The sequence below is a fragment of the Hermetia illucens genome, chromosome 1, assembly GCF_905115235.1.
Source record: "Hermetia illucens chromosome 1, iHerIll2.2.curated.20191125, whole genome shotgun sequence".
Lineage (NCBI taxonomy): Eukaryota > Metazoa > Arthropoda > Insecta > Diptera > Stratiomyidae > Hermetia > Hermetia illucens.
The window spans coordinates 215,090,360-215,104,979 of NC_051849.1; the positions used below are offsets into that span (position 1 = coordinate 215,090,360).

General features: G+C 44.3%; 1 protein-coding gene across 14 annotated transcripts in view; it reads left to right on the top strand.

Moving 5' to 3' along the window:
- LOC119655867 overlaps window positions 1–14,620 on the top strand; it is a 290,524-nt gene that overhangs the window by 150,369 nt on the left and 125,535 nt on the right. For all 14 annotated transcript variants that reach the window (XM_038061994.1, XM_038062020.1, XM_038062035.1 and 11 more), the window contains exons 10-13: window positions 28–3,048; window positions 3,119–5,899; window positions 5,960–6,880; window positions 6,944–7,036. In XM_038061994.1, the coding sequence (XP_037917922.1) occupies window positions 28–3,048; window positions 3,119–5,899; window positions 5,960–6,880; window positions 6,944–7,036 (6,816 nt within the window). The remainder of the gene's footprint in view (window positions 1–27; window positions 3,049–3,118; window positions 5,900–5,959; window positions 6,881–6,943; window positions 7,037–14,620) is intronic.

Consider the following 14,620-nt stretch of genomic DNA (forward strand, 5'->3'; position numbering starts at 1 on the left):
TTGAATTAACCACTTCTTCTTTTCCAGCTATCACATTTGCCCAATGTACTCCTCAATGCGGTGAGAACGCCCACTGCGAATACGGCATCTTGTCCAGCAAATGTGTTTGCAACCCTGGAACAACAGGCAATCCGTACGAAGGATGTGGAGCCCAGAAGAAAGTCACCTGTGAACCGGACAGTTGCGGTGCAAATGCAGAATGCCATTCTGACATCAACGGCATTGGGTGTGAGTGTCCACCAGGATATTTCGGAAATCCTTACGTTTACTGCAACGACATCGATGAGTGCTCTAACAAACCTTGTGGTGAACACGCGGTTTGCATAAACACACCCGGAAGTTACGACTGCAAATGCAAGCTTGGATATGCCGGAAATCCATTCGCTTCGTGCCAGCCCATCCAGAAGGACTACTGCAGTGATCCTCGCAATTGTGAGTGTACAGCCTCGATTCAATGCCCAGTCGGATTCGTTTGTGAACGAAATAAGTGTAAGGATCAATGTGCCCGAGTATCCTGCGGTCCACGAGCCGCTTGCGATGCTGGCAAGTGCGTATGCCCGCCAGGTTACAGTGGAGATCCAAATGATCCAAGGAAAGGATGCACTGTCCTGGGCCATTGCAACAACGATGTCGACTGTAGAAAATCCGAAATTTGCTTCCAGATTGGCAAAGGAGTGCGCAAATGTGTTGATGCTTGCAGCAAAATCCAATGTGGTCCAAACGCGCTATGCGTCTCCAACGATCATCGATCAACTTGTATCTGCGCCGATGGTTACTTTGGTAACCCAAGCAATCTTCAAGTTGGCTGTCAGCCAGAAGAGAAACCATCTGTACGCCAAGACGCTTGCAAATCTGACGCGGATTGTAAGAAGGGTCATATCTGCTCACCAGATACTGAGGGAATAAAATCATGTACCAACCTATGTGCAACCGTGGTCTGTGGAAAGAACGAGCGTTGCAAAATCGATGGCAACGGACATCCTGTTTGCATCTGCCACGACAGCTTTGTCTGGAATCCAGTGTCTTCATCTTGCGAGAAACCATCAATTCCGGACTGCACAACCAATGACGATTGCGCCCAAAATGCTGCTTGTAGACCTGATATCCTGGGAGTCCTCAAATGTACGCCAATTTGTTCAGAATTCACATGTCCTGCAAACGCAGCCTGCGTTGCAGTCGACCATATTGGTAGTTGCGACTGTCTTCCTGGATATACTGGAAACCCTAATGACAGAAACGGTTGTCAACCGGCCCTTACCAATCAATGTAGGACAAATGCTGAGTGTTCTGAGTCTGAGGCTTGCGTCAAAGTTGGTCCAACTGAACAGCTCATGTGCAGACCAGCCTGTGAGAATGTCAAGTGTGGTCCACATGCCGTGTGCATCACAAATAATCATCTAGCACAATGTCAATGCCCACCAGGACCATTCGCCGGAGATCCATATGATGTAACGAAAGGTTGTCAAAGTGTTCCTTGCGTGTATAACGTTGACTGCCCACCAAGTCAATTGTGCAACAGATTGACCCACACTTGCTACGATGTTTGTGAGAACCAACAATGCGGAGAAAACGCTGTATGTATTGCTGAAGACCATCGTGCTGTTTGCCAATGCCCGGCAGGTTACAAGGCCAACCCACTTCCAGAAGTTGAATGCATCCCAGTAGGAGGATGCGCTCCGGGTACATGTCACCCAACAGCTATTTGTGAAATTACCTCTGCTGGACCGATCTGTAGATGTCCTACAAATTATATTGGTGACCCAATGAGAACGGGATGTCGGCCGGAAGGTCGCTGTCCGAATGGCGATGCTGACTGTCCAATAAACGCCGCTTGCTTAAATGGACTCTGCGTGGACCCTTGTGAAAATGCCTGCGGATCTAATGCCGTATGCAAAGTCGTTGACCGAAAACCAGTATGCTCATGTCCCTTAAGATTCGCCCCTGGTCCAAATGGACCTCAAGATGGTTGCGTCAGACTAATATCTAAATGTACCAGCGATACTGACTGTGGAGGTCAAGTGTGCCACTATGGGCAATGCAAAGTTGTCTGCAGAAGTAGCAACGACTGTTCCTTCGGCGAAAAATGCCTCCAAAATATGTGCGTAGTACCATGCTTGGATCATAGCCAATGTCCTAGTGGTTTGGCTTGCCTATCTGGAATATGTAACATTGGCTGCCGCAGTAACAAGGACTGCAGCGCTGACGAAGCTTGTATAGACAGTAAATGCCAGAACCCATGCAAATCTGATGGAGTTTGTGGACCCAATGCTCTTTGCACCTTCAGTTCACACAAGACCAGCTGCAGCTGTCCGCCAGGCTTTGAAGGAAATCCAACCCCAGAACAAGGATGCGTCCGAGTACCAGCAACATGCCAGGCAACCAATCAATGCCCAGCTGGTCATATGTGTATTGCGAACCAATGCAACCTGCCATGTACAAAAACTACCGCTTGTGCCGTTGGCGAACGATGCTACAACAATGTTTGCCGGAAAGTCTGCTACACTAACAACAACTGCCTGCCAGGAGAGATCTGTAATAACGACGGAACTTGCGAGCCTGGATGCGAATCAGACGGTGACTGTCCAGCTACTGAACTTTGCTTGAATGGAAAATGTAAATGTGCCACTGGATTCATTGGAACACCATTCGGTTGTACAGATATCGATGAATGTACAGAGTCTCCATGCCACCCATCAGCACTTTGTGAAAACATCCCGGGATCATATAAGTGTGTTTGTCCCGAAGGTACTAATGGCGATGGCTATTCCAATGTTGGTTGTGCCAAATCTAAGGAATGCTATAAACATGAAGACTGCGCTGACAATCTGGCTTGTACCGATGGTAAATGTACCAACCCATGCTCCTTCACTACTTGTGGACCTAATGCTATTTGCCAAGCGTCAAGCCATCGAGCAATCTGTCATTGTCCTGCCGGACATTTGGGAGATCCAACTGACACATCGGTCGGATGCTTCCGAGTCGAGTGCGTCAATAATGAGGATTGTGCCCATGATAAACAGTGTCATGCTGAAACGAATAGATGCATCAGTAAGTATTCCTGAGATGCTTTTTCGCTGGTAGATATGTTACTGATTGCAATTTTGTCTTTTTCTTACAGATCCATGTGATATCGTCAACTGTGGAAAGGGTACTTGCTCTGTTCGGGACCACAACGCTGCATGCACATGCGCCCAAGGGTACTACTTGGTCGATGGCATTTGCGAGGATATCGACGAATGCCAGAACCATCCTTGTCATTCCTCTGCCATCTGCCAGAACATCCCCGGCAACTTCCTTTGTACCTGCCCCGAAGGGCTTATCGGAGACCCAATGTCAACTGGCTGCCGCAATCCCGGCGAGTGTCTTACCGATTCCGACTGTCCAACCACTGCCCTTTGTGAGAATTCACGCTGCAAGAATCCATGCGAGTCGCCCAAGGCCTGTGGCGAAAATGCCGAGTGTATTCCAAATGCCCATGCCGCTGTTTGCAGATGTCCACCCAACTCGCGTGGCGATCCTCATGTACTTTGTGTTCATATTGAGTGTTCAGATAACAATGACTGCCCCAACGCCAGAGCCTGCGTTGATTCTAAATGTATTGATCCGTGCTCGATGTCCAACTCCTGTGGACAGAATGCTGACTGTGTGGCTCAAAATCATATTGGCATATGCTCCTGTACGCCGGGTACGACTGGCAACCCACTATTGGGATGCACCCCATTGCAGTACTGTAACAGCGACCAACAATGTCCTTCGGGAAATATTTGCAATGGAGGAATCTGCAGTTCTTTGTGTACCAGCAACCGAGATTGTATTTCAGACCAGCTTTGTATCAAAGGAATTTGCCAGCCAACATGTAAATCCAACACAACCTGCCCCGACTTCCAGTACTGTTTGAACAATATTTGCACCAGAGAGAACCTTTGCAATAGCGATGATGACTGCGCTTTCAATGAAAACTGCGTTGTCGATAATTACGGACGAGCTACGTGCCAGGACTCATGTGTTGGACGAGTTCTTTGTGGACGCAATGCTGAATGCAATGCTCGCAGTCATAGCGCTGATTGTGAATGCAAGGAAGGATTTTTCGGAGACCCGAAGACAGGATGCCAAAAGATTGAATGTTCAACGGATGATGAATGTAACAATGACCAGACCTGTGATAACCATGTCTGTAAGATAGCTTGTCTTATTGGCAAACCTTGCGGAGATAATGCCCTTTGTACTGCCGAGAACCATCGACAAGTCTGCTACTGTCAACCAGGATTTACCGGTGATCCAAAGTATGGTTGTACATTGATCGATTTCTGTAAGGATGCCCCGTGCGGACCAGGTGCCGAGTGCAGGAACTATCGCGGAACTTTCAAATGTACATGCCCACCAGGTTTGGTAGGTGATCCCAACAATGAAGGATGCCGAACTGCAGTAGAATGTGTGACGAATGATGATTGCCCAGCTGCTGCTGAGTGTGGCCAAGTCAATGGAGAGCCAAAATGTGTAGATGTCTGCAAACATACCACTTGTGGACCTAATGCGGAATGCTTACCGAAAGGACATGTTGCATATTGTGCCTGCCAATCAGGTTACGATGGAGACCCAAATAATCTTGAAGCTGGATGCCAACCTTTGCCCGTTCCATGTCAAGTAAGTTCCGACTGTCCACCAAGCACGTATTGCTCTGAGGATGTTTGCAAACCAACATGTATTCTGGATGCCGAATGTGGCGTTTTGGAAGTATGTCGCAGCGGACAATGTATCAATCCATGTCTGCAACCTCAAGCTTGTGGAATGAATGCGGAGTGTCTAATTGGAGCACATAAGAAACAGTGCTCATGCCCCGCAGGATTCACTGGAAACCCAGAGGTCGAGTGCGTTCGAATTCCGATTTCTTGCTCAGCGGATCATGACTGTAATCCAGGACACTCTTGCAATGACTTTATGTGTTTGCCGCAGTGTAGTGCTGACCAGGATTGTGCACTTAATGAGAAGTGCCTTCGAGGAAGTTGTATGCTTACCTGTCGTGTTGATAATGATTGCTTCCTTGGGCATATATGTCTTCATAATAAGTGCATCTTTGGATGTCATTCAGATGATGATTGTAGCGCGTCGGAGTCTTGTAGGAATAACAAATGTACGAATCCTTGCGCGGAAAGCCCTTGTGGTCCGAATGCTATCTGCTCCGTTTCAAATCATCGTGCTTCATGCTCTTGCGTCACAGGCATGGTACCCAATCCCACTGCCATTGTCGGATGTGTCCGCTCCCCACCACTGCCATGTACTGAAAACAGGAACTGCCCACAAGGATTGGCTTGCTTCGAATCTCAATGTCGACCATTGTGCGCCAGTGATAGCGGCTGTTTCAGCAATGAACGTTGCGAAGGTGGCACATGCAAACCACTCTGTCGCCGAGATGACGACTGTCGCAGCAATGAGGTATGTCGCGGCCTAACTTGTGTCCTGGGATGCCGATCGGATCAAGGTTGTCCGGCCAGTCTGTCCTGTATCAACCACAAATGCGAAGATCCTTGTGCAACCCCTACAGCATGCGGAACCAATGCTCAATGTACTGTAGTGGATCATAGAAAGCAATGTAGCTGTCCGGAACCACTTGTTGGTAATCCGGAAGTTGGATGCAAGTATCAACCGACTATTTGTACTGCGAAGACTGATTGTCCTGCAGATCATGTTTGCTATGGAAATGTTTGCCAGGCAACATGTCGAAGTGATAAGAACTGTTTGAATGATGAACGTTGCATACAAGGAGTTTGTCGGTCAGTTTGTAATACCGATTCATCGTGCGCACAGGGACAGATATGTGAGGGACGAATTTGCCAGATTGGATGCAGAAATGATTTGGTTTGCGAGAGCGATCAGGCGTGTATCAATAATAAGTGTTTGAGTAAGTATTCATGAGCTTTTTTGGTTCAAAAATATTTCAATTGTCGTCTTCTACTTTCAGATCCATGCGAGTACTCTGGTCAATGCGGAACCTGTGCTGAATGTCAAGTAATCAACCACGGTGTTCAATGCAGTTGTCCAAAGGGCTTCCTTGGAAACGGATTGACCGGATGTTCACAGCCTCCAGAACGTTGTAACTCTTACTGCCAATGTGACGAACAAGGTATCTTCTGCGCACCAAAATGCAGTTCCACTAACGATTGCTCGTGCGGACAAACATGTTTCAAAGGAAAATGTAGACATGCTTGTGAAGCCGGTCTATGCCCACAAGGTCAACTTTGCCAAGACGGAGCCTGTATAGCAGGATGCCGTTCAAATAGTGACTGCGCCGCTGAACACTCTTGCATCCTTGGACAATGCTTAGATCCTTGCTCGCGCGACGGAGCCTGCGGAACAAATGCTCTTTGTCGAGTTTCTGACCACCGTGTTCTGTGCTTCTGTCCTGATGGTTACCAAGGAGAACCATCAAAAGAATGTGTACAATTTGAATGCCAACAGGACGAAGAGTGTGATGCTAGTAAACGTTGTGTTGGCGGAACGTGCCGAAATCCTTGCTTGGAAGTCGGTGCCTGTGGTATTAATGCACAATGCAGGGTTGTAAACAAACAAGCCAAGTGTTCATGCCCTCCAGACTATTTTGGCAATCCAGAGACCGAATGCCAACCATTGACTGTATCCGGTTGCGCCAAAAATCCTTGCGGTGCTAATACGAAATGTCGCGATGTACTTGGAGGATTTGAATGCAGTTGCATGGACGGTTGTGTCGGTGATCCAAGCAAAGGATGCATCTGTGGTGATACACAGATAAATGTTTGTCATGACCAACCTTGTGGTATCAATGCTGCTTGTCGAGTGTTGAATCATAACGAACCTCAGTGTTACTGTCCGCAATCATTCCCATATGGAGATCCTTATACTGAATGTAAGTTTGTTTTTTTCGATTGGAGAGGTTTGGTATTTCACGTGGCTTGTCCTTCTCCAATAGGTACACCCTTCCAACAGACAGGGGACTGTCGCTCAACAGGTTGTGCTGTAGGTGACTGTGTTCGTGAAGCTACTGGATATGTCTGCAAACAAGGTAAGTCGTTTTATATTTATGGTTTTTATACTTCAATAACAATCTGCGAGATATATTCAAAAAGATTTAGTTGAAAATATGAATTTATTGATATTTAAATACCAAATCCAAGCACGTTCAATTGTTTATCCAAAAAAAAGAAACGAAAGGAACTTCGTTTATCCTTATATCTACTCGTTTCTGTATAGTCAGTACTAAATATTTTAAAGGATTTATCATGATCGATAAAATGGATGTAATAGAATTGTACACGTTACTCATTTATTATTAAAACAATGAGCTAGATTCGTTTTATATAATATTGTTGTATGTAACACAACAGTGTAACGTATGTAGCCGTAGGCTAAACCCCCCTAAAACCAAATTACATAACATTTAATGACGACAGTAAAGTAAAAAATCGTTTGTTAATTTTGATTTCAAACACCAAATTAATTTTTCTCATCTTTTAGTTTAACATTTATATTTTTTTTGGATTTATTTTTTGTGTAATTCAAAATTGTTGATTTTTAATGGAATTAAAACTAATCCGTTCCTGTGTCGTGATTGCGGCCAGAAAGATACTATTCAAACCACATGAGACGGTAGGTCCTGGATTAATTCCAGGCACGTATGGTCTAATCCGAGGGTGAATCCTTGATTTCGACCCGCGATCACAACAGGGAATGCAATGTACATTTTCCCCGTTATTATTTTAACAATAAAGAAGTAAATGACTGTCTAACTAAAATTGCCCAAAAATTTGAAATCCTAAAAGACAGAGGATAATCCAGCGTGTGTATATACCAAACCTTTTCAATTGTCTCCTTCATCAACGAAAAGGACAAAATCAAGTTCATCTTCTTCAAGATCAGAATCAACGTTCCCCTCCCCCGGAAAGAATGTATAGCCTTTCTCCGTTTCCAAAGGATTATTTTTTTATCTGTAAATTCTTCCCAACACATACACACACACACGAGTTACAATTCACCATCAATTGTTGAAAATATTTACAACCCTTCTGCACAAAATACTTCAAGAGAAGTACCACAAGCTCTTGTTCTTCCTTTGAGCTGAATTTTTCTATCCTTCAGAAGCACATCTAGAATAGCCTTGAATCGTGTTTGAAAAAAAAAGATATCGTTTTAAACTAGTATTCATACGACTTATTTTATTGATATTTAGATTTAATTAAAACTATCTTTTTTTTTATTATTCTAGTTCTAAGTTATGAGTTTTAATATTTTTAGATTTATTTTTTTTTATTTTTGTTCAAAAATTTTGAGCGCAGAAATCGTGGAATGTCGCTGTCGCTATCGCGGTCTCCCAATCTGTGCCTTTATTTTTTTCTACCTCATCCTCTTATATGTATTTTAATTAGTCTCATTTCTTTTATTGCAAAACAAAAAAATAAAAACAACGAAAAAAAAGTATCTCTGAACACGCTTTAAAAATATTTATCTTTCATCGGCGAAAATATCATTTTATAATCGATACATGCATATATATTTATATATACTCATTTTGGATTTACTCTAATTGAAACTATTGAGAATTTATAGGATCAGAGCGACCACTGCATAAATTTTAATATTATCTTCATACTCATGTCCTATTTTTTTTGAATATGAAACCATCCATTTTTTTTATAAGTGAAAAATCAAATATCCATTGGCCTAACCCAGTCACATATGCCGAAAATATCATAACCATTCCATTATCCATTGCGTTTTCCATCAACTATAAATATCTTCCATCTGAAAATATCTTAATCCTTGCTTCCTTCCACTTTTCCTTGTTCCGCCCACCCCCCCGTCTAACCTCACAGTGTCTACGTAGTAAAGCGTTTTGTCATTTAGTCACTGAGTAGGTTCCATAATTGTTTTTTTTTTGCAGTTTAGGGTATAATAGTTGATAGGTGATAAGTGTCTACTCAAAAATTCAGGATCAAATGATATAGTGCAGAAATAGATGTCCAAATTTGTGGTAAAGTTGAGATTTTTTAGACGATTTTTAAGGAATCTGGTCCTTGCTTAGCCGATAGTGTTTTTCGTATCCAAAATAAAACGAGAAATTATCATTCCAAGCCCACAATATGCAGCTACTAGTAATGGTTCAACTCATCCTAAAATAAATGAACAATCAATTTTGTTAGCTCTCTACTTGCTTACCAATTTTATCCATACCTGCTTGTCAGTTTCTGGGAGACCATCATCCAACTCCTCCTGCATTTGGATGATTGCGAAGCCAACCGCAAGCCACTTCTCCTCGGACTCTAACATCTCAGTAACCAAGCTCTCCGGGGTCCCGCTCCTGCCCAGCACCTGATTTAAGCTCCTTCTCTCCATCGCAAATCGTGGGCAGTGAAACATCACATGCTCTGGATCCTCCGGTATGCCATCGCATCTGGGACAGTTCGGAGAATCATCCAATCCAAAGCGGTGCAAATACTGCCTGTAGCAACCACCGTGTCCCGTGAGGGACTGGGTAATGTGGTAGTTGGTCTCCCCATGTTTTCGATCAAGCCACACCCTAATGTTGGGAATGAGCCTATGCGTCCACCGACCTTTCGTAGACTCGTCCCATCTGCGTTGCCAGACATCAAGCGACTCTGACCTTGCCGCATTTCTACGCTGTGGATGCCCCTCCATATGTCTTGCATTGTACAGGACACTCATTTCTTTGGCCAGAATGTCAACCGGGATCATGCCTGCCACCACCAATACTGCCTCATCTGATGTGGTTCTAAAAGCACTGCAAACCCTCAAAGCCATCCGCCGGTAAACCGAGTTCACCTGCTTCCGTCTCTGAGAGTTTGCAAGCGCCTCTGCCCACACAGGCGATGAGTAGAGCAGGATGGAGCGCACCACTCCGACTAGCACCAACCTCCGGCAATGTTTCGGTCCACCAATATTTGGCAACATTTTTGCAAGTGCCGTGGTGGCACTGGCTGCCTTTTGGCAAGCATATTCTAGGTGTTCCCTAAAACTCAATTTGGGGTCAATTATTACCCCCAGGTATTTGATAGCCGGCTTTGATACGGCCGTATGTCCACCGACCTCCACTTTTACAGTGTTATTTTTCTTGCGTTTCGTTATTAAGACCGCTTCCGTTTTCGCGTCCGCCAAGGTCAGCCCAGCCTTTTCTAGCCAGGACTTTACCGCTCTCACTGTTTCCGTTGCGTAAACCTCCACATCTTCTGGGTGTTTTGCTGCAACAACCACAGCTAGGTCATCAGCAAATTCTATTCCAGTTGGCCGAGTTGAATGCGTTTTTGACATCCAACGCCACCACGGCACAGCAGCCGCCAGAAATCAGTGCATCTTTTGCCAGGTTTACCACCATGCCAATTGCGTCCACCGTAGAGTGGGCGCGTCGGAAACCAAACTGGCGTTCCGACAAACCATTGCTGGCTTCGACGATGGGCAGGAGTCTATTGTAGATGACTCGCTCCATCATCTTCCCCGTTGATTCCAACAAGCAGATAGGACGATACGACGCTGGGTTTCCAGGTGGCTTGTCAGGCTTCGGAAGCAACACCAACTTTTGCTTTTTCCACTGGGCAGGGAATATTCCTTCTTGGAAGACCATCATCTAGAATTGCCGAAACCATCTGACCAAACAACTCTGGTCACTCAAAATGTCAAAAGAGTTTTATGATATTTCCAAGAAACTGAAAAATATAGAACGTCAAAACCTTGGCATAAATGTGTGTCCTGATGACTGTATAATGGGGCTTCCCAACTACAAGCTCTCCACCATGACATGTTCCTAGAAACAGTGATCTGGTTTAAGCACTAAACCTGCAACTGAAAGATTTGAACAATTCACCAAGCAAGGAAATTGTTCTTTTGCATAAAGGATTCCACAAAAGATTAATTTGTAATGAGCATGGGATGTCCCGCAGAGGTCCAAATACTATTCCGAATTCACTGCTATCAACTATGAGGGCAGAACTACACCCTTCAACACTAAGGAGATCAAACTATCGTTAGCATTTTTCCCTATCGGTCACTAAGCCGGATTTCCTGCATGACCCGGCTTAAAGTGCGAAGTTGGACTGATTTTACCGTCTTTTTATATATTTTAAAGATTCCAGTGGGATGCCCTAACAATTTTGACTATTTCTGGGTATGATACACAATTTTGTAACCTTGTTTAACCAAAACAACGAAGATATGGAGCTAAAATGATGAGGTGACCTCACAAGGAACATTTGAATAAGCAAATTTCTCGTAAAGAGGTTAAGATACAAGGCACAATTTTTGGATCGCCCAAGCCCAAAAACTATCAACCAACTGCAGTCGCTAAATTCACCACTAAAGAACATGATTCCAAAGTGTCGCTTCTTTTTGTTAGCCGCTGGGAATAAATTTGATCTTCGACCCGGGTATCGCCCGCTTCCCTTTGATCCCAGCCATTCATAGGCTTCACTTCATTAAAAAAAAACCCCTCCCCCGTGGGGAGGAAAACTGGGTCCGGAACGAAAATCAGGAGGGGCACCTCCAAAATCTATGACTTCCGGTTTCATCCAGGGCAGAGGCAACTCATCAGACGCTGCCTCACCTCTATCCTGGGAGCAGCGTGACCGAAGTGGTTACAAGGTGGTATTTGCTCCCTTATATTAATTCAAAAACACGTTATGTGAATGAATTATAACGAACACAAATCCGCCTTGTAACATTTTTGGCCTAAGCGGTCCAAGGCTCAACTAAAATTTTGTTTAAGAATCGATGGATTCCTAGGTCCGCCATCCACTTAATGGCAGACCGGACCAGTTGGAAAGCCACACAGCAACAGGATTCCGTGGACCACAACCGTGAAGCATTTTGTTTTTCAACTGGTCCGGTCTGCCATTAAGTGGATGACGGACCTAGGAATCCCTCGATTCTTAAGCAAAATTTTAGCCCCCTTTTTGTTCAAGTTTCTCTATACTGGGCCTTTGCGAAAAGCCCCAATTAGAGCAAAATCCCCGCTCCCCTTTCCCCTCTGGGCAAACTTGCTAATTAAAACCTCCTCGTTTTCAATGACCTTCCTAACAAGAATTTTTGGAAGTTTTATTGCGAATACCATCCAAATATACAGAATTGTTGAAGCCAGCCCTATAACAAATTTCTGGTAACACAAAGTATTGCGCACTTATTGGATTGCCATTTCGTGAGGACAGACTCGAAGTAATCTTTGCCTTTGTAAGCTTGTCATTACTTCTCGGCAAATGGTAACCTACGGGTTGGGCCCTTTTCAGACAGCTCCATCTGGTTCAGATTGCTTTCCAGTTGCTTATGATCATTAGCACCAGCCTACTTTTGAATGGTTGACCGAGCAGCCTAGAATGGAAACGTCAGTAGTTCCCATTTTCTGAGCCTGATAGCAACGTCTAAGCCTTTTACAAATAATTTGTACGACTCTCCAGTTTTACTTCAATAATGAGGGCCTTAAAAAAAGTGTCCTCCTAAAACGATTTGCAGTCCTCGCAGCATACAAATTGATTGATGGTCTTTGTAGATATAGAGGTCATTAACATGACAAAGGACTCCCCCACGCTAATGGGGCATATACGTGCCCCAGGGTCACCATCGATTGGTTGGTTTCTTTCTCGTGTTTTAGTCTTTAATCTCTAGATACTCTTCTCCAATTTCATGACTAGTTCGTCCAGGACATATTTGCTGTCAGTTGTAATTCAGCCACTCCATCCAGAAGCCTACGCAATATAAACACCAACTTTTTTGGTCTCTTGTTCATCTCTAAAAAACTAAGTATTTTCTGATATTCACTGACTATTGCGCTAAGGGAGGCATTACAACTGAACATGTTCACAAGTTCCCTTTGGCCTTTTCTAATTCGAGTTCAGAGTATTCCATGACGTGGTTCACGTCCTATCCCTTCGCACTGCATAATTGTTGATATCTCCCTCAGCTCCGTATTTTGGCCTGAGAGATACCACGCTTAGTGGCCAACCCAATTATATAAGAAGAAGTGAGAAGAATTAAATAAGTGCACGCCCCGTTTGGGGGGCTCTCCTCGGCATATTACGTCGCTTTTTTTGCACGCGAACACAACAGCAATGTCCTAACCGACTTTTTAACCTAAAATATTAGGCCTGATGGTCTATGGCCTATGTGGTCCTTTTGCGGGGGGTAACATATAGTAATCAAGACAAAATTACAAATTTGTAGAGGCGCCGAAAAGTAGTTCAAAACCAACTCATAAGTACAGAGTTCGAATCAGAGCAAACCTGAGGTCCAATTTGCTCGGGTACATTTCTTATCTCCTTTGACGTCTGTATGCAGTTCCGCAGATGAGACTGTCATTGCTTCCTGGGTTAGGTCGCTCCATCATTGAGTTGCACAAATAATCAATAACTTCGAGGCTGTTGAAATACATTGACCAAATGGTCGTTGGTCTGAAGTCTGATTTATTAATCATCGAGTTCGAACACTCAGACTACCATAAACACAGGGGGTTAACCCAAGTGCTCAATGTAGAAGCTTAAACCTGCAGTCCTCTTCCAGCACGGATTGATTTGGAAACCGTGACGTGACGTGACCGCTATGAATAGTACAGTGGAGTTTCTTTATACTGTGTACAACCTCCGCAGATTCAAGACCTAACTAGCATCTCTGGTGCGTTGAGGAGATACCATCTCAGAGTTGTAAAGTGCAACTTCATGCATTAAGCTCACAAGGACATGGACGTAACCACAACCACCATTAAACTCTACCAACCGCAAGAGACCAGGCCGAAGAATTCTCCAGGAGCATATGCTCTCATAGAGCCACCCCTACTCCCATAGTGTCGAATAACCTCCGGTGAGACTTCAGATGAGTCCCTTGCAGACTTGGTCCTGATTGCCTTTCCCAAGCATATGCAGAAGGCATGATTAACCAAGGAGGGTCTATGAAAAGGCTGGACCACATGACCAACAATCATTCGTATAAACTACTCGAATCACTTATCTAGAACAGTTTTGGAAGAGCCAGAGACCCTGATATTTTAGGGGTGGAATCGATGTTCTGCATGCAAATCTCGAAGACTGATTACCAAGAAGAGGAGGTGTTGGACCACACGCTGATCAGCTGAATGTTTTCAAAAACTCTGAGAAGCTCTACTCCCAACACCTAGATTGACTCCACCGAATCAACGACACCGTTTTTCAGGAAACCTTGATGAAAACGCTTTCGAGGGGAACCAAAAAATCGACAGAGATGAGACTCTTTGGAGAGAGAGTTGTCCCCGTTCTGTTGTCATAGTTTGTTCAAATTCCGTTTGGCTACAGACACGCCGCATACTGTCTTGCGGACAGTGAACATTCCTGCCTCATCGAAGATCCAAATGTTATTTGGATTAACCCTCATTTCTTCCATTAATTTGTTATTGTTGGCAAAGAACGTTGCGACATTTGCTCGGTTGTATCCGTTCTTACGGACCAAACTGACGTCTACCGGTTTCAGGAGTGACAATTTTCGAGACTGTTTTAAACCAACCAATTGCTGATCATTTTGGTAGCGTTGTTTCTACTGACGACAGCATCGAACTTTATGCTTCGAGTAGCATCAGCAACGCTAGTTCCGCCTCCGCTATTCTGATAAAATCTGAATCTGGAAA